The sequence below is a fragment of the Schistocerca americana genome, chromosome X (genome assembly GCF_021461395.2).
Source record: "Schistocerca americana isolate TAMUIC-IGC-003095 chromosome X, iqSchAmer2.1, whole genome shotgun sequence".
Lineage (NCBI taxonomy): Eukaryota > Metazoa > Arthropoda > Insecta > Orthoptera > Acrididae > Schistocerca > Schistocerca americana.
This window is the reverse complement of record NC_060130.1, coordinates 846,566,844-846,592,970: the sequence shown is the minus strand read 5'-3', so window position 1 is coordinate 846,592,970 and position 26,127 is coordinate 846,566,844. Positions and strand designations below refer to the sequence as shown.

At 41.3% G+C, this 26,127-nt stretch overlaps 1 protein-coding gene across 1 annotated transcript in view; it reads left to right on the top strand.

The window, feature by feature from the left end:
- The window catches only part of LOC124556353 (P protein-like), an 81,861-nt gene that overhangs the window by 6,143 nt on the left and 49,591 nt on the right, over positions 1–26,127 (top strand). The window contains exon 4 of the mRNA XM_047130321.1: positions 12,912–13,032. Coding sequence (XP_046986277.1) covers positions 12,912–13,032 — 121 coding nt within the window. The remainder of the gene's footprint in view (positions 1–12,911; positions 13,033–26,127) is intronic.

The window sequence follows — 26,127 nt, the reverse complement described above, 5'->3', positions numbered from 1 at the left end:
TACACAAGGCTTGCCTTCTGTTCATGTATACAGCACATCATATACTGTATCAGTTCTCTCAAAGCCATAAAATTGAGACATAATTACTGGTCAGTACTACTAGTTCTGAAAGGTAGGCTTGTGTGTGTACTTCAGTTTGTATTGGCAGTGATAATATGATGCACTGTGAAATTTTCTTACTTAACTATTAAAATATGTTTGACAATATTTTATTAAATGTTAAAGTAGGAGTAACATGCATTATTTCTTCAATTCAGGAGTCTGCCTCTTTTGCCTGAAGCTGTTGCAACAAAAAGTATCATTGTACCTGGACCAACAATGCTCATAGTCCCATCAACAAGGTAAGAAATTTCTATAAGTAGTTACAGATTTGCTTTGTTAGGTTATATGAATCCTTCCTTTATATTAATTTCCCAGTGTCAGATGTGAAGGCAAAAGTTTTCATGATGACAGCAATGTAAGTTAAAACAATGACAGAAAGCTAATGTAGCCCTTAAAGATGTCCACAACTGTTAATTAAAAAATTTTAAATATAAAAAGGTTTGTGCTTGACTACCACAGGACATCAGCCTTTGCAGCACTTTTTCTCTTCCATGCTGCATGTCTATAATCTTGCTGATATTGTTCCTCCCATGGGGATCATGTCTGGGCTGTTTTTGGAAATGTATTGTGCATTTTCAGTTGTAAATATCAGAATACTCAAGGTTTTTCATTCTTTCTTCTTTGTTCACCTTCTCCTGTCCTTCCTCCATGTCTGGTGTAACAGGTGAGTGGGTAACACACAATTCGCAGCCCTGGGTTGACAGGTAGGGTTCGCACATACCCCCGGTATGCATCAGGCCCAGGGAGGGGTGATTGCCTGAGCTGTTACCTTCCCAAACTGCCAATTGGTCCCTCTGTCAGGTGTTTCATAGGTGTGATCTGAGGATGGGCCCTTTCTGAAGTGGGTCTCCAATTGGAAGGGCCACGCCATTGGAGACGTTGGCAATCATGGGATTTTCTCACAATGAGCCAATCATCTTCATAGTCAATGGCTACGAAACAGAAAGAGGCTAATGATTGGAAGATTCTCCCAGCTGCACCATAGCGCCTCATGGTTTCATGTAATGAAGCTGGTCAGCCCTTTGCAGCAGTAAATCCATTTTACTCAGAAAGATGTTAATGCAATTGCTGGCTCTGTAAAATCCTGCTCTTTTATGCAATGACACTTTACTTTTGGGGGACTACTTCTGCTTACTGCTTGCAGATTTGCTTCTCCATGGCTATCTTGTTAGAGGCCCATCAAACACTGAATTCTTCATGTGGTGTTATTTACACTAAGCTGCGTGATCTGACAGAGGTAGAAATCCAAATGTTCCTCACTGATCAGGGTGTCATTGCAGTCCATTGGATGAGGAAAAAAGTAGATGCCTCCTTAGTGTCCACAGGCACTCTAGCTCACCTTCAATAGTAGTTCGTACATCAAAGATCAAAGCAAGTTATGAAGTTATCACTGTCAGACCATATATTCTGAACCTGATGCACTGCTACCAGTATCATTACAACCAGGCTAGTGTCCTGTTGACACCCAGGAAAATGAAACCTATGCTATAGATGCTTAGCATGATGGTCTGCCTCCTTCCTCTCCATGCTGCATCAACTGCAACAGCAACCATGCTGTCCTCTCCTGCGATTGCCCCATGTATCTCGATAAGTGGGCTGTCCAGGAGATCTGGGAAACCTTACCTGGTCACTTGCAAGTTGTTGGCTAGTCTGAAACTGCGCATTATACTATCTGGAACCTACAGTACTGTTCTTGCTACATCTTGCTCCACAAAGGACATGGCCTTGGCCATGCAGATGTGCAACCTCAAATGTAGCACCACAGTTGTGAAATCACCCAGTGTTGTGGCAGCATCCCAGTCTCTCCCCCAACTGTGCAACATGCTACCAAACTTTTACCTCACTGTGCAGTTACCAGCTACACAACTGGCAGGCTGGAAAGGACAGAAGAAATACTTCCGTGAAGATTTCCTGCAACCCTCCAGCCAACAAACATCTAAGTCTTCCTCTACCAAGTGAAAAGGCTCTAAGACAGGGCTTAACAACTGGCCGGTTTTGAGCGCGAGTACTCGCGTCTGCTCAGGCACGTGCTCGCGAGCAGGTGCAAGGTCGCTGAGTAGTGACGGAGGGGTGGGAGGGAGGGGAAATGGGCGCGCACGTTTGAATAGGGCCGCAGCGTGCCTATTGAATTCGCGCTGACTGTGTAATGTTTAAAGTACTATGATCAGCTCTAACAGTCACTTCGCTGGTTAAGAATCGTGTCAAGTCGCCGTTGTGTAACCCCAACTATGCTTTCACAGTTCAACTCCATTGGGAGGAATTGTATCTGTTTACGGAAAAAGATGGTGTTGCAAAATGTTTAGTATGTCACAAAACGCTGAATTCTTTTAGGAAATTCAATTTGCAGTGACATTATATGTCGTACCACACGAAAGACTACGGAAGTGGAAAATGTGATGGACCAGATCGTGCACAGGAAGGTATTAAACTTAAAAGGAAGCTATCCGAAGAAGATCTGGATGACGAAGAAAAATCAACTGAGGCAGCTCTCAGTGAGCTACAAAATTGCTTTGTTTTTAGCAAAATCCCTGTGCCCCTTCACTGATGGCGATTTAATAAAAGATGTTTGGTAGTTGCAGCGGAACACTTGTGTCCATCTCAAGTTGAACAGTTCCGGATTGTGCCATTATCTAACATGACCATAATGCGTCGCATACAGGACATGGCAGACGACGCCCAGAGCCAGCTTGCAAATATCTGTAAAGATTTTATGGTGTATTCCCTAGCTCTGGACGAAAGTGTTGATATCACTGGAACAGCGCAGCTTGCCATATTTATTACTGAGATCTTCAGGTGAGGGAGGAGCTCCTCGATGTAGTAGCCATGAAGAACACTACAACCGGAGGTGATATTTTAAGTAGTGTTGAAAATATAGGATTGTCGTGGAATCCTTTAGTTTCAGTGTCTACAGACGGTGCACCAGCGATGACAGGGAAAAAATCGGGTTTCGTTGCGCTGTTGAAGGAGAAAATGCAAAAACTGACCGTGCCGAATGAACTAAGGGGCGTTCACTTTGTGATCCACCAGGTAAACGTATGTGCAAAGAGTATCACTCTAAAAAATGTAATGAGTGTTTTGTTCGTACAACCAATTATATAAGGAAGCATGGGCTACAACACAGACAATTTAAAAGCTTTCTTGAGGATTTAGAAAGCCAGTATGGTAGCCTGCCTTATTACACCGAGGTCCGCTGGCTTAGTCGTGGCGAATTATTAAATCGATTTTTTTGCCTATTAGATGAGATAAATATGTTCATGGAAATAAATGCGTGTTCCTGAATTGAAAGATCCTTCGTGCAAATGTGATCTCGCATTCTTAGCAGATTTAACTAGGCATCTGAATGCTTTGAACATTTCACTACAAGGTAAAGATCTGCTAATTACTCATTTCATAGATCGAATACGAGCTTTTAAAATGAAATTGACACTTTGGGTGAGTCAGCTTGAAACAGGAAATCTAGCTCATTTTCCTAGATTATCATCCATGTAAGATGTTCACAAAGACTGTGAAAGTTATTCACATAGTTTAGTTGCCCTTAAGGAAGAATTTGATCAATGCTTTCAAGATGTGACAGCACTAGTCATTTTTATCTGTTCTCCTCTCCATATTGAGTGAATATTGAAGAGATTCGTCCTGAGCTGCAACTAGAAATTATTGACCTGCAGTGTGACAGAGAATACAAAGACAACTTTCAGAACAAGAAAAACATTTTGGAATTCTACACACGCTTCCCTCAGGATAGATTTCCTCACTTGCACAAACTGGCGGCTACAATATCAATGTTTGGTTCCATGTACGTTTGTGAATAACTGTTCTCTGCAATGAAATGTAACAAGACGCGCCTGAGAAACGCATTGTCTGATCGAAATTTAAACTGCACGCTGTGCCTACAATGCACAAGAACAATTACTCCAAACAGATGCAATTGTAAAGTGCAAAAAGTAAAAGATAACTGAGAATCCCACACTTCAGTGATAACTTTTATTGTGTAACAGTTCAAAAAATTAATACGAATGTAAAGGCATACACTAAGCTAATAAAATTATGTGGCACGTGTACATTGTCCTTTGTTTCATTTGTCGCAGTAATAATTCGTGAGTGATATCCCTGCAGCTGGCCGCGGATTTACATTGACTGGGGGTAGCGTGCTCACGCTGCTCCGTGCTCGCACCTTGCTGCTCGCAGCTTGCTCCACAAGCATGTATATTGTGAAGCCCTGCTCTAAGAAGTCAAAGGCAAATGGTCTTCTCCTTCACCAACTTGAAGATCTTCCTGGATGGTGTTGCCACATGATACCCTTGTCTGGCCTACCTCCACGTCACTGGTGCACACTACCAACTGTGCCACTGCCCTGGACTTCATAGGGTGACAGGATGATGGCAATGCTTCTGTAGACCTCGTGGTGCAGGATGCCCCTGCCTCTGCCCTGTATCAGTGAGTCTTTGAAGGCTGGCACATGGCAAGTGTGACAACCGTTCATTTTTTTCCTTATGACTCTCCTCCAATGGAACATTCATGTTCTTTGATCCAACAAAGATGATTTATGGCTGCCCTTAGAATCACAACGTCCACTTGTTCTCTGCTGCCAGGAAACAAAATTGCTCCTCATGACCACTTTAAGCACTCGCATTTCCTCCTGGCTGCACCCCCCCCTCCCCCCTCCCCCACACTGCCGAGGATGGTGTTCCATCTTGTGGGGAGTCATGTTGCTCATATGGGATGACATTCATAGTCAATCCATCTCCCTGACTACCCACATCAAGTTGTTGCAGTTACCTTCCTCACTTGACCTTTTATCCTTTTACTGTTTATATCCCTCCATCATTTGATGTCACCAGGGTAGACTTCTCCAGATTCTTTGGCAGCTACCTCACCCCTTTCTGCTGCTGAGTGACATTAACATGCACCTTTCCCTTTGGGGTTCTCCCAGAACCTTTCAGAGGTGCCCTCTTGGCTAACCTCAATCAACTTAACCTCTTCTGCCTTAACACAGGAGCACTCACATTCCTTTGACTCCTTGCACACCTGTTCCCATTTGGACCTATCCTTCTGCTCTTTCCAGATTGCCCATTCTCTAGAGTGGTCTGTTCTGACACATACTTAAATTTCCTGTGTGGTATCCATTTGCTGACACTGACCCCACCTACATGTACACCCAAATTGCAGTTTACTAAGGCAGAGTGGAGGCTTCACACCTCCCTGGTGACTTTTGATGAACATTTCCCCAGTTGTGATAAAGTAGAATACCTTACAAATGTTTTCCTTACCACTGCAGAACATTCCGTTCCTCACTACTATGCTGTGTCTTGGTTCCTTTTTTGGACTGAGGCATGTCACGACAATTCATATGTGGAGATATGTTCTCAGCATTTTCAACAGTCATCCTATGATGGCAAACTGCATTAATTATAAACAGTTGCATGCAGTGTATTGTTGCACTATTCAGGATAGCAAAAAAAGCTAGCTGTATTTCATCCACTAGTTCTTTTAACAGTCCCTCTCACTCTACCATTTTGTGGGAAAACATCCACCAGCTCTCTGGCACAAAGATCCATACCCTAATTCCTGGCCTGATAGTAGCAGACGATTTCGTTGTAAACACTATTGCTACCTCAAACACCTTGGGCTGCCATATTGTGGAGATTTCAAGCTGCTCCTGCTATCACCCTGCCTTCCTCCATCAGAAAGGAGTGGAAGTGTCTTGGGTGAAACAGTTCTCTTCTCAGAGTTGAGTGCAACAGTGCTGCCTTTACTATGAGGGTGCTAGGTCATACTCTCACTTCATTGCAATCCTCCACCCCAGGGCCAGACAGTGCTCGCATTCAGCTGTTGCAGCATATTCCTCTTGCAGGCAAGCACACCTGGGCAGAGGGCATGTTTCCCAAATGTTGGCATGAAGCTAGTCATACCCCATACCTAAGCCCCATAAGGACAAATTCCTTTCTTCCAGCTACCACCCCATTTCTGTAACCAGCTGTGTTTGCAAGCTGATGGAACATATGATCCATGCCTGACTGAATGGTTGAGAGTCTCGCAATTTACTATCCACTGCACAGTGTGGATTTAGTGTGCTGTTCTGCAGTTGACTGTCTAATCACTTTGTCCATCCACGTCATGAATGGTTTCTGTGGAAATTCCAGACTATGGCAACGTTTTTCTATTTGGAGAAAACCTAAGATACCTGCTTTAGGACTAGTATCCTCTCTACACTCTAAATGTAGGGGTTCCATTGCCACCTGTCCTGTTTCCTTCAGGAATTTGAAACAGAATTTTGAAGGCATGTGTGGGTTCTGCATTGTCGAACACACTTATCCAGGAAAACAGTGCTTCGAGGTTTGATCCTGTGCATTGTCCTCTTTGCTATTGCCATTAACCCCATTATGGCCTGTCTCCTGTCAGGGCTATCTGGCTCCATTTTTTGTTAATGATTTTGCCATCTATTGCAGTTCTCCATACTTGTCATTGAATGGCACCTTCAATGGTGTCTTATTATTAATCGTGGAACATTGACAATGGCTTTAATTTTTCCACTGACAAAAGAATTTGAATGAATTTCTTGTGTGCAATTGGTTTCTTCACCATCTTTACATCCTGGGTGTGTTGCTCTTCCATTCATTGAAACTACGAAGATCCTGGGGCTCTTGCAAGATAGGAAAGTTTCTTGGTCCTCCCGTGTCTGTCTCTCCTGGCAGCCCACTGTATGCAGTCCCTCAATGTCTTGTGTGTCCTCAATGGTACATAGTGGGCTGCAGATCAAACCACCCCACTCCTTCTGTACTGGTCCCTTTTCCAATTGAAATTAGACCATGGGTGTTTTGTTTATGCATATGCACATCCAGTCCTCTTAGTCTAAATACTATTCACCATCATGGAATCCATTTGACCACTTGTGTTAGGTTGAGTGTCTGTATACAGAAGCTACTGAACTACTGCTAGCTTACCATCTCAGCAGATATGCATGCTGTTTGTGTGCCATGCATGGCCACCCATTCTATGCCTCCTTCAATGATGGCTTTGATCGTCAGTATGGGGTGCATCCCTCTTCTCTGCAATCTCCTGGAGTTTGCTTTTGACTCTTGCTCCGGCAGCTTAACTTTGTGCTCCCTGCGACTTTCCTGATGAGTATGAACACTTCACCACCTTGGCTTCATATGGTGGTGTGTGTTCACCTTGGCTTTCATTCAGTTCCTAAGGACACTACTCCAGCCTTGCTCTATCGCTTTCACAACCTTTGCACAAAATGTCACATAGTATGTTTGTATACACTGATGGCTCTTGGATTGACTGGGGTCAGGTGTGCCGTCATTGGTGCCAAAATTTTTAGTATCAGCTTCCAGAACACTGCTCAGTATTTATAGCAAAGCTCTTTGCCCTGTATTGGGTCATGCAGTACATTCAGTGACACAGGCTTCAGTTGCATCATCTGCTCTCTCTCTGTGGCCTTCAAAATCTCTGCTGTACACTGTCCATCCCTTAGTGCAATGGCTCCAGAAAAGCTGTCACTTGCGCACTCTTGATGGAGCCACGGTTATGTTTGTGGGTTCCTGGTCATGTTGGCTGCTGACACTGCTGCCAAGGCATCAGTCCTTGTACCTCTGCCTGCTAGTTTTTATGTGCTCTCTGATCTCTGTGTTGTCTGTCAGCAGATGGTGTCACTTTGGCATCACCACTGGTCCTCCCTTCATGGAAACAAACTGCAGGCTATTAAGCCTCCCCAGTGGCTTGGACAACCTTCTCTTGGCCCTCTTACTGCAAGTTCATTTTAACTAGGTTGTATATTGGGTATTGTCTTCTTAGCCATCACCAATTAAGTGGTGCTCCCCAACCACTTTGCTCTCACTGATCAACCTTTGATCTGCCGCTTCCTGACAATTCAATTTTTTAGCCCCCACATGTTCTAATTTGTTTGCTGTTATTGGCTGTTTTAGTGAAGGATGAGCAGGTTGTTGGCTGTGTTTTACTTTGTATCCATCATAGCACTGGGAAAGGCCATCCAATTTTTAGTTCAGGACCTCTGTTTCTCTAGTGTATTTTATACAGCTTTCTCCTTGTCACTGTATTTAGCTGTCTTCTCTGCCATTGATAGGGATTCATGTGTAGGTTTTTTATTCCTCCCTTTGTCTTGGCGTTGTAGTTTCGACATGGACATGTGACCCTATTTTTTTTTGTCACAAAACAGTCCTTGGTTATGGAATAATGTCAGATCCAGATGATCCATCATCTGTATTCTACATAGTCAAGTATTGATCATGAAACTAGACACTAGATAATATACCTAAATGAAAAAATCACACACACAGTAGTATGCTATGTCATCAGCCAGTTCTATCACTTAATGATGTAGTTTCTTTGAGTCAACATTTAACAAAGCATCCCAGTAAGATCTTCCATTTCTTCCAATCCTGAGCTTCCCAGTGCCTTCCTTATATCTCCGTCCCATCTGTATGGTGGTCTTCCTCTAGGTTTTTATATAAATTGGGCTCCAGTGTAGGACTTCTTTAGATCACCTACCATCTTTTGTTCAAGCTACATGACCAGCCCAGTGACATTTCAATGCATTCTCTTTCCATTATGTCAGTGACCTTCATTGTTCATCTTATTTAAACTGCTCTCTTCTGGTCTCTCTTTGTGTAACCAAACATTGGCCTTTCCATTTCTCTTTGGGCTATTGTTAGCTTCCTAACAATGAACTCTTTTAATGTCCATGTTTCACGGCAATAAGTTATTACTGGCAATATACATTAATCAGAAATAGAAGTCTTCAGCTCAACTGACACATTAGATTTCAGAATTGAAGAGTGCCTCCCATAAGTTTGCTAGCCAATTTCTGGTTTTAAATCTCCTTTCATGTTTGTTGACCCAGATATTCCGTGACTATTTTGAGTTGATTACTTCAGACTGATATACTTCCCTCAGGTGCCCATTGATAGATCATCTTGGTTTTATCAGTGTTAATTTTTAGTCCAACTTCAGAGCTCACTAACACAAGTTGAACTAATACCTGAAGTTCTTATATATCACTTGCAAATAGGACAATATCACTGCAAACCTCAAATTGTTCAGTCTTTTTCTGAGAACTTTAATTCCCTTTCTACCCAATCAAATTTAGACATGGCTTTTTTTAAGGAGATAGAGAATCCCTTGCTTTAAACCCTTTTCAATGGAAAATTCATAAGTATCTTCAGCAACACTCACAAAGGCTGTGGAGGTTTTGTAAATGTTACATAGGATTTTGATATGTGCTATATAAGGATCTAAACTACAAAACAGGCTGCCACAGTAAACTAAAGATGTGAATACTGCAATGTCAGCCAAGCTATTACACTGTAAACATATATTTGAAATATAGTCCTTAAATAGTGATGACTATCCCATGTATTAACAAACGAAATGACATAATATTGCAAGACTAAGAGCTGTAAAATTTGTAAGAATGTGTGTGTGTGTTTAGTAAGAAACATTGTACCAACAATTGACGACATCTGTACAATTTGTTGCTCTATGGCTAAATCAATAAGTATAAAAAATTGTGAATTTGAAATGCTTATCATCTGTAAGTTTTGGTATCTGTACTTTAAAATATCAAATCCCAATAGCTTATTTAAAGTACATGTCATAGGCACCACTGCAATGTTAAGTTAGTGCTACAGAAAAGTTTCATAAATTTCAATATGAAAGAAAACTTTGAATTTTCTGTGACTCATCTTAACTTATTGGCCAGAACAGTCATTCTGTCAATTTTCTGGTTTTATACAAAAAATTCAATTACTGAAAGGAAAAAATTCCACAATACTTAAACTATAAATGCCTGCAAAACTATAAATGCCTGCATGAAATTATCAATAAAAACCTCCATGTTCCCCCACTTCACTATACATGTACCTAAGCACGGAATATTAAAGAAATATTGGTTGTAAGTAGACGCAAAAGTGTACAATGTACTAATAAATACTGGTATTACTTGCTAGATTTTATAGATGTAACACAGTAGTGTAAGATACATTTAGTGGTATATAGTACAAATTAAAAATATTGTATTCTAAAAATCAGGACTTCACTTTAATCAATTAGGTTTTAAACAGCTGTTTAGTAACACAAATATTGATAGGTCTCCTGTACCTAATATTTCCTGTGTGTAATGGGACAATAAATTTGATTTCTCCACTATTTGCAGCAACACTGTTGGTTGTATTCAGATGTAAAAGTTGTTTCTGTAGCCAATGCTAAATTTTGAAGACTGGGGTAACCTTCATACATACTCGGAAATTGTAGAGGCTATTAAAGATCTTGAGCACACTCTCCAATGCTGTTAAGTGGTGCCCGTCAATGGATCACCATATTGCTTTTAAGTGGCTCTGTGCATGGGTCCACTGCTTAATAAAAAGATGGAAGTGAAAATGCTGGGAACAGTATGTTTAAACCATAGGCCCATATACCTCTCCTGCAGGTTTGGGCAAAGATCCCAGGTGTCTGCAGATACCAGACAGCTGCAGGTGTACTTGGTATACCTCGAATGACATTGTCAACACTGACCCAGCCACCATCACTGTACATTTTGCTCTGCACTTGATAATTCGACACTGACTCTTGAGCAACATGGCTTTAGTCCTAAAACAGCAGTTAAAGTGAAAGCAATTACATTTAAATATGTGCTACCTGGAGATATACAATGCTCCCTTTAGTGGGTTAAGACACCGACCAATTCCCACTCACTGTTCTGATACAGCTCCAGGGCTGGACTGCATCTGCAACCATATTGACAAAGTACTTACCAACAGACTGTTGGCATCATATCCTTGCTATCTTTAACTGCATCTGGAGCAAGGGCAAATTCCCATGGCAATGCTGAGAAATCAGTTTTTGTCCCAGTACTGAAACTGGGTAAGCACCATCTAGAGATACAGAGAACATTAGTGATACTTATTGAGTGATAACTGTAAGTTGCTTGAATGCATGGTGAGTGGCTGCTGTGTTGGGTCCTTGAATCTTGGCTCTTCTGGGGTGGTTCTTGCCAAGGCCATCCCACTACTGATCTGGAATACCTGGAGGCTACCATCCAAACAGCTTTTGTTTAGTGTCAAAACTTTATAGTAATCTTCTTCGACCTGCGAAAGACTTGCTGCAACACCACATCCTTGCTACCTAGCAGACTTGCTGCAACACCACTTCCTTGCTACCTAGCAAGAGTGAGGTCTCAAGTGTCTGCTCCAGATTTTCATTCAGAATTTCCTGTTGCATTAAATGTTCTGGGTTAGAGTTGCTGCTTCCCACAGTACCTCCATATCCAAGAGAATGGGGTCCTGCAAGGCCCTATACTGAGTGCCCTCTTTCTAGTAGCCATCAATTGCCTAGCAGCAGCTGTGGGGTCCTCTGTACCTGTCCTTGTATGCTGATGACTTGCCTCCAATATTACTCCTCTAGTGTGGGTGTCACTAAATGTAGACTGCAAGTCACCATATGAAAGATGCAGCCATGGGCATGACTAGATTTCCCTTGCCAAGACTAAAGTTGCACACTTCTGTTGAGTCATACCATTCACACCAACCAGAACTTTACCTCAGTGTCCAGCTACTCAATGTGGTGGATACTTACTTTTTAGGACTTGCCTTTATTTGTTGATTCCCCAATCTTTGCCAGCTTAATTAAAAGGGATGGCTGTACTTTGTTACACTTAGCTGCCTGAGTAACATGAGCTGGGGTGCAGACTGCACTACCCTTCTGCAGCTTTACAAAGCCCTGATAAAATTCCACCTCTGTTATGGAAGTCTGGCATACAGTTCAGCATCACCCTCAGCATTGTGGATACTGGATCTGATAAACTGCTGTGGGGTTTAACTTGAAGAGTAGCCTTCTGAACTAGCCCTGAGAAAAGCTTACTTGTTGAGGCTGGGATGCCTCCATCGTGGGTCAGGCACAAAAAGCAGCTTGTCAATTACGCTACCTATGTTCACAGCTCCCCTAAGCATCCAAACTACAATCTCCTCTTTCCAAACACAGTAATCCATCTCTTGCAATGGTGGCCTTGTCCATAGCTTCATCTTGACCTATCACAAGGACCTGAAGCATAGATTTATCCTGAGGCTCTCTGCTGCTGAGTTTTCTCCATCCTTGGTGTATCTGAGTTATATTCTTACAGGACATACAGAACTGTGCTCTTTGTGAATGGCTGTAGTGCAGAGTTGGTAGTAATTTCTGGTGCCCTTGAGCATATTTGTTCCTATACTGGTGGGTCTTTTCTCATCTGCACGGACCCCTTGCTCAGACTGCAAGCTCCTGACCAGTGCTACTGTTGTCATGCCTTGGTTATTGCTATCCAGGATTCCCTGTATGCCCTTGAACAGTGTGGATGCTCAGTGACCTTTGTCTGGACCATGAGGAACATCTGGATTCCAGGAAATGAACATAGCCTGGCCAAACAGGCTACCAGTAAACTGACTCTTGATCAGTAGTCTGGAAACAGACCTCCAATTGCTACTATGCCATCAAGTTTCAGATGTCTGGAATACAGAATGGCTCACTCTTTCACCAAACTAACTAAAAGTGATAAAGGAGACTATGAATCTGTGAAAGTTCAAGCAGGCCTCTCACAAGGATTGTACCATTCTTTACTGGCTCCATATTAGCCATACTTGCTGATTCATGATCACCACCTCTGTAGTGAGGACCCACTGCCCTGTCATTGTGGTGCCCCTGTCATAGTGGTCCAAATTTTTCGGACTGGCTCAACCTAGCCACCCTGCAGTGGACTCTCAATCTTCCTGATGTTAGAGAGAATGCCTGAGTGGTTGACTTTTGCATTTTTTGTGAAGTGGGTTTTTACAATTGTCAAGGATGGGCCACATAACCATATTGGCCCATTGAGGGGTCGGCAGAAAACTGTTGCTGCCCCTGCTCAGACTGGACTGTGGTTGTCTGGGTTTGGTGGTCGAGGTTGGTCTTCACATCATCTGCTCTTTACTCTTCTTCCCTCCTCCTCATGTAGTCTGTTTGATTTATCTTCTGTCTCTCTGTGATTCTCTAGCTGTCCGTGTTGCTAGTCTTTCCCAGGCAATCTTGGAGTATAGTACCACTGGTAAATAGCAGGGACTGGGGAAGTATGTCCCCTCATTGTACTCCACTTTGAACTTCTGGCTGTTCCCTAGAAGTGGCACCTTGCTTGGCTTTCTTCCTGTCTCTGTCTTGTCTCTCTTACCTCAGTCACTGACATTGGTAGATGTTTTTCTTTCCCCCAGGGGTTTGTGTGGTAAGCTCTCTGATATAGTCATGTAGCCTTGTCTGTTGGAGGGCAAAAGGACTGATTACCTAGTACTTTTGTCCTTTTAAGCATCAAACCACTGAAGCTTTGAGGGAAAACAACAAAAGAAAATGAGCTCAGTGTTTGCAGGGATGTTTAACAAATTGCATGCTGAAGACAATTTTCTTGATAAAATTGTGTTCAATGAGCTGCCAGCAGTACCAGCAGTAAAGTGAATTGGCATAATGTTTTGATATGGGGTGAGCAGAAACTTCACTAATCAACCATGTATTGGAATCACGTAGGGTAAATATTTTCTGTGCTGTAAGCTGTAACATGATATTTTAGTTCTTATTTTTTCTTAGTCAACTGCAACTGGCATATTGAACCTTAATGTACTTGAAAATTATCTAATGCCTCAATTAAGACAGTACATCGGCACAGAATTTATCAGAAAGATGGTGCACCACCACAATTTCATTGTGAAGTTGTCGTTCATCTCTGTAGGAATATGCTGACTTGGGTTAGACATGATGTAACAGTATCTTGACCACCACAATCACCTGATTTAACCAAATAGATATGTGTATGGGGTTAGAGTATTTGGTCTTCCATTTCTGGAAAATGTTGATGAGCTGTGACAATGGGTAGCAACAGTTGCTACCATACTTAGACTAGCTTCATAAGATTTGGCAGGGAACTGAACACAGATGGGAAATTTGTTACAAAATGTAGCTTTACTGGACATTTGGAAAAAATGAAGATATGCTGCACTTAGTGCTGCAGGAAACATTTCTGTAAGTTCCTTAGTGTTCATTAAAGATTCTGTCAGCAGTTAAAAAATTTATATTAGGTGACCAATTCTGAACCTTACAGGTTCACTTTCATGCATGTCCTAATGAGGCTGTGTTAACAGTGCATAATAATAATAATAAAAATAATAATAATAATAATAATAATAATAATAATAATAATAATAATAATAATAATAATAATAATAATAATAATAATATAAAAAAAAGAAGCAAGCTAAAAACTATCAACACAATCATACACAACAAAATAAATGAAAATACAACTATGGAAGAGTTAAAACTACTGGTTTATATAGGAGCACTCACTACACTAAATATACACACTAGGCAGAGATAAGAACAAACCAACACACAGAAGAAACCCACAAAATCAGCATGGCAACACAGGCTACAGATCAGAATAGAAAAACTGAGAAAAGACATCAGACAGCTAACACAATTTATAAGAAATGAAATATCAGACAAAAAACGAAAAAGGTTAGGTAAAATCTCACAACAAGAAGCAATAGAGCAATTAGATGAAAAGAAGCAGAAATTACAAGCATTGGCCAAACGACTTAGAAGATACAAAAAAAGTGAAAATAGAAGGAAACAAAACCAAACATTCAACACAAACCAAAAGAGATTTTACCAAACAATAGATAACACACACATTAAAATAGACAATCCACCAAACATAAGACATGGAACACTTCTGGAGCAACATATGGTCAAACCCAGTACAACATAACAGGCATGCACGGTGGATACAAGCAGAAACACACATACAAGATGATACCACAAATGCCTGAAGTGATAATTTTGCAACATGAAGTCACCCGAGCAATTAATTCTACACACAATTGGAAAGCCCCTGGAAATGATAAAATAGCAAATTACTGGCTAAAGAAGTTCACCTCAACACATTCACATCTAACTAAATTATTTAACAGTTACATTGCAGACCCATACACATTCCCTGATACACTTGCACATGGAATAACCTATCTGAAACCTAAAAATCAAGCAGACACAGCAAACCCAGCTAAATATCGCCCCATAACATGCCTACCAACAATCTACAAAATATTAACTTCAGTCATTACACAGAAATTAATGACACATACAACACAGAACAAAATTATAAATGAAGAACGAAAAGGCTGCTGCAAAGGAGCACGAGGATGTAAAGAGCAACTGATAATAGATACGGAGGTGACATATCAAGCTAAAACTAAACAAAGGTCGCTACACTACGCATACATAGATTACCAAAAAGCCTTTGATAGTGTACCCCACTCATGGTTACTACAGATATTGGAAATATACAAAGTAGATCCTAAATTGATACAGTTTCTAAACATAGTAATGAAAAACTGGAAAACAACACTTAATATTCTAACAAATTCAGATAACGTCACATCACAGCCAATACAGATTAAGTGTGGAATATACCAAGGAGACTCGTTAAGTCCTTTCTGGTTCTGTCTTGCTCTGAACCCACTATCCAACATGCTAAATAATACAAATTATGGATATAATATTACTGGAACATACCCACACAAAATCACACATTTGCTATACATGGATGATCTAAAACTACTGGCAGCAACCAATCAACAACTCAACCAATTACTAAAGATAACAGAAGTATTCAGCAATGATATAAATATGGCTTTTGGAACAGACAAATGTAAGAAAAATAGCATAGTCAAGGGAAAACACACTAAACAAGATGATTACACATTGAATAACCACAGTGACTCCATAGAAGCGATGGAAAAAACAGATGCCTATAAATATCTAGTATACAGAAAAAAAGGAATAGATAATACAAATATTAAAGAAGAACTAAAAGAAAAATATAGACAAAGGCTAACAAAAATACTGAAAACAGAATTGACAGCAAGAAACAAGACAAAAGCTATAAATACTTATGCTATACCAATATTGACCTACTCATTTGGAGTAGTGAAATGGAGTAACACAGACCTAGAAGCACTCAATTCACTTACACGTTCACAATGCCACAAATACAGAATACATCACATACATTCAGCAACAGAAAGATTCACATTAAGCAGAAAGGAAGAAGGAAGGGGATTCATCGACATAAAAAACCTACATTATGGGCAGGTAGACAATTTAAGAAAATTCTTTCTAGAACTAGCAGAAACTAGCAAAATACACAAAGCAATCACTCATATAAATATATCGGCTACACCACTGCAATTTCATAACCACCTTTACAACCCTTTAGATCACATAACATCAACAGATACGAAGAAAGTAAATTGGAAAAAGAAAACACTACATGGCAAGCACCCGTATCATCTAACACAGCCACACATCGATCAAGACGCATCCAACACATGGCTAAGAAAAGGCAATATATACAGTGAGACGGAAGGATTCATGATTGCAATACAGGATCAAACAATAAACACCAGATATTACAGCAAGCATATTATTAAAGATCCCAATACCACAACAGATAAATGCAGACTTTGCAAACAACAAATAGAAACAGTAGATCACATCACAAGTGCATGTACAATACTAGCAAATACAGAATACCCCAGAAGACATGACAATGTAGCAAAAATAATATATCAACAGCTTGCCTTACAACATAAACTTATAAAACAACACGTTCCCACATACAAGTATGCACCACAAAATGTACTGGAGAATGATGAATACAAATTATACTGGAACAGAACCATTACAACAGATAAAACACCACCACATAACAAACCTGACATCATACTCACCAATAAAAAGAAGAAATTAACACAACTAATCGAAATATCCATACCCAATACAACAAATATACAAAAGAAAACAGGAGAAAAAATTGAAAAATACATCCAACTGGCTGAGGATGTCGAGGACATGTGGCATCAGAATAAAGTTGACATTATACCAATTATACTATCAACTACAGGAGTCATACCACACAATATCCACCAGTACATCAATACAATACAGCTACATCCAAACTTATATATACAATTACAGAAATCCGTAATTATTGATACATGTTCAATTACCCGAAAGTTCCTAAATGCAATATAACATCTACCGTACAGTTAAAAGGAAGTGACGCTTGATCAAGGTCCGCGTCACGTCCCATTTTTAACCAGACTTAACGTCTGAGAAAGTGGTGGTGGTGGTGGTGGTGGTGGTCGTGGTGGTGGTCGTGGTGGTGGTGGTGGTGGTGGTGGTGGTGGTGGTGGTGGTGGTGGTGGTGGTGGTGGTGGTGATGATGATGATGTAAGTTACTTTCTTTCACAATTAAGTTACTTTGTATAATTTCTAAACACACAGTATTCTTTCAGCAACTGATAGTATGAAATCTCTAGTTTAACACCACATCAACCTGAGAAACTTTTGACAGACTATTTCAGCTTGTACAACCAGAAAGTTTCTTTAACATTTTTCTCCATTTATTTCCAAAGGCTCTGAAACACATTAAACACGAATTTCCATAAACTGTCTCAATAATTTCGAATTAATAAAGCAATTTTTAACTGGAAATGATTAACACAGTCTAAAGACTTTCCACATTTTATTTGCTATATGAAAGCTTTTAAGGCAAAAACAATTGTAAAAGACTTTCCCAATATTTTCCGCATAAACATGATGTGCACATGTTTAAACTATTGTGATGTTAGAGCTCATCTATATTGTCCATAAATTTTGTTGTAAAGTAAATCATATTTACTGCTAAACTTATCATTAGTGACAAGTGTTACTTTTGTCTTGTTCCAGTTCAAAAGTGCAGTGTAAAGAAGAAGATACTGAAGAAACTGAAGACATAAAGTGTGATGCACCAGCTACACGTTGGATACGCTGGCTGAAACTTTGTTGCCTTGTTGCCATCTGGGCAACCTTTACGGTTTGCTCTCTCTCTCTCTCTCTCTCTCTCTCTCTCTCTCTCTCTCTCTCTCTCTCTCTCTCTCTCTCTCTCTCTCTCTCTCTCTCTCTCTCTCTCTCACACACACACACACACACACACACACACACACACACACACACACACACACATACATATATGTAAAGCATGTTGTGGTACTAGTTACCTCAATGTTGTACTATATTTTCCACATTTAGCTTATTGCAAACAATTTTTTAGGGTCAAAATAAGAATGATCTGTGATCTAAATGTAGTGGTTAAGATATTCTGAAATCTGAATATTGTGAAAAAGGAATATTTTCACTGTGTAGGTAAAAATTAGTACTGTGAACAAACTGATCCTTGGCTGCAATTAAGTCATTAAATTAAGCAAATGAAAGTTGAAATTGAATAACTTAAACTTGAATCATACGAAAGTTAAGAAATATTTTACAAATAGTGTTAAGTATTATAAAAGTTACTGAACATTTTGACTAAAGTACTGATCTTTTTTACAGATGATACTCATGATAAAAAGTGAGAAAGTATTAAACACTTACCAAATATCAGTACCTCCTAGAGAAGCAAAAAGTATCCTTTAAAATTACATATTAGTGTGTGTCAGTTAAGATTTTTGTTTCTCAGCCAGATATACTTCTGCTAGTGACCTGAAACTTTTTCGCTGAAGCACATATAAAACATTATATACTTAGTGCACCTTCATTTCACCAAAGTCAAAACACAAAGCTGAAGTACAAGGATTGGACAAAGATATGGAACAAGAAATACTTTCTTACACATACGTACAGATGCTAGCCCTTTGATTATTAATGGCATCTGTGCAAGAGTCAGTAGAGATCAGAGCAATGTTCTTTTTAGTTGAGGGCATTGTTGGAGCTCAGTGCGTTTGCACATGGATTTTTTTGGGGGGGGGGGGGGGGGGGTCTGAAAGACAGCATTACTGCCAAACACCACTTAACCCTCTTGGCTTATCAGACCCTTCCTGTGGTAAAAGTTTGGTTATCAAATGGCAATACTATGTCAAAGGTCAACAGTGCCCCTCTTGGCACAGCTTCCATCCTCCACGAGTGGATTTGGTGTGCATGTGGATGAACTTGCACACCTCCCCTGTTTATCAGCCATTAGAGCTTGATACTGAACCTCTGTGATTCTCAAGAGAGAAGAGAGCATAAACACTATCCATCTCCATCATTGTTAGCTGAGCTTGCCACCCTTTTATGGGAAGAATGGTAAGATTCCCTTGAACCATGCTGGATCTATATTTATCTATTCAGACTGGAACCTGTTTAGAATGCCAATAAGTCTCCTAAACCATTAGGCATGATAATGTATTCTCTATATTTTTGTAAAACACCTGCATTTTGTGAGTCAATTGGAAAAGACTTATCTTCAGAGAAGTTTCCTGGCTTACCTTAGTCTGCAAGTGTTGACATGTACACAGTGTAACACAAACTGACAGTTTTTTACTCTGGTCCCTTGCCACCAAAAGGGAGAGGACATTGGCATACAAATGGTATGAAGTAGTTTATAGTGCTCAATAATTAATCAGTGGTAGCTTAGATTCTGTGAAATCATTAGAATCTACAATGATACTGGTAAAAATACAGTAGAAAACTGCTGGAGGCTCATGGCTCTTTCATGGGTTCAGGCATGGTGCACAAGGGGCTCGAAGACGTTGCAGCCCATTCTTCCTTCCCAGGCTGCCCCCCCACCCAACCTCACCCTGTCCTACTTATTAAGTCAACCTGACTATCCACTTGATTTCTTGTGTTCCTTTTAGTTTATCCCCTTGCTGTCTTTTCTTCACTTTTCCTTTTTGGTATTTCTGATTCTCCTATGGGTTTTGGTGTCCACTTACTAATTTTCTCTCTGTAGTGTGGGCCATTTGAGGAAGAAGACACTCCCCTTGCATTTGTGGCATGGACTCGTCTTACTCCTCCTTCCCTGGTGTAAACCTGCCCTTGCCCCTGCTGCTCCCCTCCCCACACCACACCACACTACATGTGTAGCCAGTCTGTGGTGAGATTGTAATTTACCCATCTGGCTGAGCCCCCTGACACCACAGGGATCAAACTTCTGATACCTGAGCTGTTTCCTCCCCATGTATTCCAAGGAGTGTTTGCTTGTCATTGTGGGACATTGGGCCTCTGAGTAATGGCTGCCATGCCAAGTGGCCTTTGCTGTGGCTGGGTGGCACCCATGGGGAGAGCCCCTGATCAGCCAGTGATATTGGGATAGATGCTTTGCATATGAAATGTATAAAGCTCCAAAAACTGGCTGTTCCTATATTTCTGTATATTTGATTGACAATGGATCATTTAATGCTGCTTCTTATGACCCTGTTGCCTTCCCTTATCTTGCTACACCCTCAGATGAGGGCAAGGCTTGCTGGTTTGGGGTGAATCACTTTCCCCGCTACCTGGTCTGCAGTAGGACTTTTGGAGACACATTAACCACCACCACCACCACCAAGATGTTACATGTTGTGGAAAATAAGAATCTCACTGCTGGTAAACATTTCAGCATATAAGGTCATTGCTCATGAAACTCTTCTGTTCCTAACATTTCTTCCAGAACTGTGCTGGACATCTTCAGAGGTTTTGCTGCTCTGTTGAGTGTTGCTGACTGAGTCAGACATCTGAGTGTGACCAACTCAATGTAGAAAAATGATGTGGCTGGAGTTACAAATAAGTAGTGATAATTCTTCGGAACTGTGCTACTGCTACGGTCGCAGGTTCGAATCCTGCCTCGGGCATTGATGTGTGAAATGTCCTTAGGTTAGTTAGGTTGAAGTAGTTCTGAGGTCATCAGTCCCCGAGAACTTAGAAGTAAAGTCCCATAGTGCTCAGAGCCATTTGAACCAATTTAATAATTGTTGCCAAGGATAAATTTTAACTATTGTCATCTTGTCAAAGATAAACTGTTTAGTGATTCTGCATAGCTACTATCCATATGTTAAGTTTTAAGGTCACTTTTCCTATTTTCCCCTCTGCTTACGTATTTAATTAGCTTCTCTGCATAGTCATGCATAATAGTTGGTCATTGTAGATAATTTTTTTTCCTTCAGTAAACTTCATTTTGTGACTTGCTGGCTGAAGAGCATGCTCTGGAACTTATGGGGAAATAAAAAATATAAAGTCTTTGCTGACTCAGGGAAACAAACCAGCTGTTGCATAGGCCCAAATTGAGGAGCAAATATCAAAGGTCATGGAACGTGACAGTACATGAAATTAGAACATAAAAGTAATAACAGATCAAATTAAAATGTTCATGAACCCAGTCAAGCCATAAGCTTAAGTAAATGCAATCAACAATACAAGAAGAATCGGCATAATTTTTCAAGTAACTCCTCGACAGGAGTGACCCATGATGAAACTCTTCAGTTCTGATTTGAAAGTGTGTTGATTACAGCTAAGATTTTTTAAAGTCTAGAAGTACCTTATTGAAAATGGATGCAGCAGTATACTGAACCTCTTTCTGCAAGAGTGTTAAAGAAGTCTAATCCAAATGCAGGTTTGATTTCTGCTGAGTATTAAGGATACGGGGCACTTACACATGGTGGAAAAATAGAAATTTTTTATGACTTTATTAAATTCTATAGTCTTTCCTGATTGCATTGACATATATATCATAGGGTTTAAAATGAAAAATGACTTATATACACCAAATTTCAAAGTTTATCATGTATGCTACCATGCCCCCTTTTCTTTTACAGAAAAAGTATTTCGAAAAGAACTGTTAACTTTGTTTCCAGCAATTATACATATGATACATTGTATATGTTGGTAACAGCGCAGGTTTCTAGTGTCTTTAAATGATTATCATTGCTAGTATTTACTTCTGTTTCACTGAAGTAGTTTAACATGTTACTGAATGTTGGTTGCCCAAGTGCAAGCAACACTGTTGAAAGTGACCTGTGTATCAGCTCTTCAGGGAAGAAACTCCCACATGGCACACCTGCTGGCGATTCAAATTTGTGTCAACAGTGATGCTGTTTGTAGTGGATCTTTTTTTGTTGTGGGCCTCTTATCTTCTTTGATAAAGGAAGTCGCGAAATGTGAACAATGTGATAATATAGGCTGTCTGGAAATAACTGAACAACAAGGTAGAAGGAAGGGTTAACGTCAAAATTAGTTGTTCTGTGTAGATCCTACAATAAATCTACCTCGAAAATGACTTTGAACATTGTGCATAATTCATAAGATATGAATTTGAAGTTAGTGTATGCAATGTGTGCAATAGGAAAAGAAAAAAGGCTGCTCAAATGTTTTGTGGTTTGATGGCCTTCCTCCTCCCAGTACATTCAGCATGTGCATAAAATACTTTCAGGTGTTTTGACAGTTGTCTAAAGCATCTATGAAACCTGCAGTAAAAGAAACTGTAAATATTAGTGGAACCAGGAACATTGCTGTTGCACTTGATAGGACATGGCAATGTTGAGGATATTGTTCCCTGAATTGTTGTAAGTGCTACTTCTCTATAGAAGGGAAAAGTTGATGTTGAGTACTTATCTAAGTACTGCCACATGTACCATGGTAACACTGAAGAACATATTGAACATAAGTGTTGTAAGAATTATGATGATGGTTACAGTGGAGGTATGGATTCTGATGGACCTCTAAAAATATGAGGTCGGTGCCTGTTTATAATGTTAGATATTTGAAGTGCCTAGGCAATGAGGACCCTAAAGCTTTAAATAAAATTAATGAGTTCAGTGTTTATCATGATACCTTGGTAACAAAACTGGAGGGTTGTGGAATTCTGCAAAAGAGGATGGGTGCTATGTGGAGGAAGCTACAAAGAGAAATGAAAGTTGCTATCTGGTGGAAAATTTGTCTGGCCAAGGCAGGTTGACAGACTGAAATAGACCACCTTCAGAGTTACTATGGACTAGCCATTACACAAACTGTACCTCTGAATGATGCTGAAGCAATGAGAGAAGCTGTATGGGCCACCTACTTTCATAAGTTGCCCACAGATGCCCATCTTGTTCAAAGACCTTGCCCTAAAAGAGCAAATTCTTGGTGTGGTTACCAAAAAGCAATAGAAAGTGGTAAAATATACCATCATAAGCATTTTCTTCCTGAGACTGTTATGAACTAAACAAATCCAATTTTTAGAGACCTGAGTGACCCTGTTTTGCTTAGTAAATATCTTCATGGAGGCACTCAGAATAAAAACGAGTTTCAACCATTGCATATGGGAAAGATTACCCAAGAATGTTTCCATAGGACCAAATATATTAAAATTTGGTGTACTAGATGCAGTGATATGTTTCAATGATGAAGTAAGAGGAAGGTTGGAAGTCCTGAAAATTGTAGGAATAAAATGTGGCCCTAATATGGAAGAAAAATTGCTTGCATGTGACAGAAAACAGATCCATGAAGTGGAAAGATTCTCTCTTAAAGTTACCAAAGAAGCAAGAAGTGCTAAGAATAATGCCAAGAGGAAGCTTGAAGATGAATAAATGCTGCAAGATGAAGACTATGCTTCAGGAATGTTTAATTGGACTCATATCTTCATTTGCAATTTCCCAGAAGTTTTATTTTTCAGAATTCAGGTAGAAATATTTCCTAAAGTTTATAAAGTGTTGCTCTAATTTTTTTTCTGTAACTTAAAATGGTCAATACTTACGTAGCAGACTTATGCTTTATTGCAGAATCAACTACATTATAGCCCCCCAGGGGGTCCACAACTCTTTTGTGGACACGTGCGTAGCGAGCACGGGACCCCGAGCTAATGTGGCCCTCCTTCCTTTCCGGGCTGCATACCTTCCCTTCCCTTTCTGCATCCCTCCCCGTCCCCCATCTTCGCCCCCCCCCCCCCTCACCTCTGTCTCTTTCCTTCCCTTTCTCCCCCTCTGGGAGTATGGTTTGTGCCTACGTCCGGAGACGGACGCTCGAAACTGTTCCAAATTCCTTGCTTTTACACTTGCAAGTCCTCGTCCTTCCTCTGTCCTTCTCTTTTCCTTCCCTCTTCTCCTTGCCCTTTTCTCCACTGCGGCGTTTGAGACGGACGCTCGAAACTGTTCCAAATTCCTTGCTTTTACACTTGCAAGTCCTCGTCCTTCCTCTGTCCTTCTCTTTTCCTTCCCTCTTCTCCTTGCCCTTTTCTCCACTGCGGCGTTTGAGACCCCCTTTTCTTTCCTTTCCCTTTCTCTTTTTTCCTCCCTGTGCGTGTCTGAAGGCCGACCCACGCACTTCCATGCGTAGCCGGTGACGGGGTAACGTGTAATTCCCCGCCCCGGGTAGACAGGTAGGACACGTACGTACCCCCTGGTAACGGCCAGGCCCAGGGAGGGGTGATTACCCAAGCTGATACCTTCCGAAAGTGCCGATTGGTCCCTCCGTCCGTTTGTCGGGAGGTGTGAACAATCACATAAGGCGGGTGTGCCCTCGGTGAGGGCCCCCACAAGGGAGGAGCGCGCCATCGGAGACGCCGGTAATCATGGGGATTCTTCCGCAATGGTTTCCTCACCTTCCACTATGTCTGCTCACAAACGTAAGTTCACTGAGTCTCAGCCACAGACGGTTCTTCCATCGTTGCCACAGTTCCTTGTTGTTTCTCGGTCTGATGGTCACGACTTTTCCACGGTTAACCCTTTCATTATTCAGAAAGGTGTCGACGCAATTGCGGGTCCTGTAAAGTCTTGTTCCAGATTACGGAATGGTACCCTGTTGTTAGAAACACACAGTGCCCTCCAGGCTCAAAAATTGCTGCGTACTTCTCTGATCCACACCTTCCCTGTCCGTGTGGAACCGCACCGTACCTTAAATTCCTCACGTGGAGTCGTTTATACACGCTCCCTTGATGGATTGTCTGACGAAGAAATTCAGCACTACCTGTCTGACCAGGGCGTCACCGCTGTTCATCGGGTTATGAAAAGGGTTGACTCGAACATCATTCCAACCCGCACTGTCTTCTTGACATTTGACAAAGTTCAACTCCCATCAAAAATCAAAGCAGGCTATGAGATAATTTCCGTTCGCCCTTATGTCCCAAACCCTACGCGTTGCTATCGATGTCAGCGGTTCAATCACACCAGCCAGTCCTGTTCCAATCCGGCCAAATGTGTTACATGTGGCAAGGATACCCATGAGGGTGCTTGTCCACCTCCATCCCCTCACTGCATCAACTGTATGGGTGACCACGCTGCTTCCTCTCGAGATTGCCCGGTTTTTAAGGATGAAAAGCTCATCCAGGAAATAAGAGTGAAGGAAAAGGTGTCAACCTTTGCTGCTCGAAAGTTACTCGCCAGTCGACAGCCCACCGTGCCTCAGAAAGGAAAATACAGCACTGTCCTTGCTTCTCCTCGGCCAACAAAGGAGGTGGCCACGCAGACTTGCGACCTCACATTTAGTACCACGGTCGTCAGATCGGCCAGCGCAAAGATCGCCCGTTCAACCTCACCACTTTCGCCTGCCCACTCTATGGCTCACCCTTCGTCGGGTTCTGCTAAATCTCGAGCCCAAAAGTCAGATGCCAAGTCTTCGAAAAAAGAGCATTCTCGTGAAGAGTTTTTACGTACCACAACCTCACAACCATCGGTTCCTCCTTCATCTAAACATCATACATCCAAGAAGGCTACGAAGAAACACAGTTCCTCTCCTTCTCCGCCAAGGCGTGTCCCATCTACAGCACCACCTGGCGGAAATCGCCCTCGGCCACCTTCTGTGTCGCCGAGGCGCACTGCTGGTGGCTGGTCAACTGGCCGATCACTGGTGGCAGGAGCTGCTCCTGACCAACCTATGGATCAGGATCTTCTGCCTTCGACTGAATGCCATTCTATGCTGTCGGTCGCAAGCTCTGAGCAGTCGTTGAGTTGACAGCACCCTTGGTCACGTTTCTCCATTTTCTGTTCACCCTATGTCCATTATCCACGGGAATATCCGCGGCATTCGCGCCAATCGGGATGAATTGTCGATCCTCTTACGATCCTACTCGCCGGTCATCTTCTGTCTTCAGGAAACAAAGCTGCGTCCCCATGACCGCTTTGTTCTCCCTCATTTTCAGTCCGTCCGATATGACCTCCCCTCTGTTGAAGGCACTCCAGCCCATGGAGGACTCATGATTCTGCT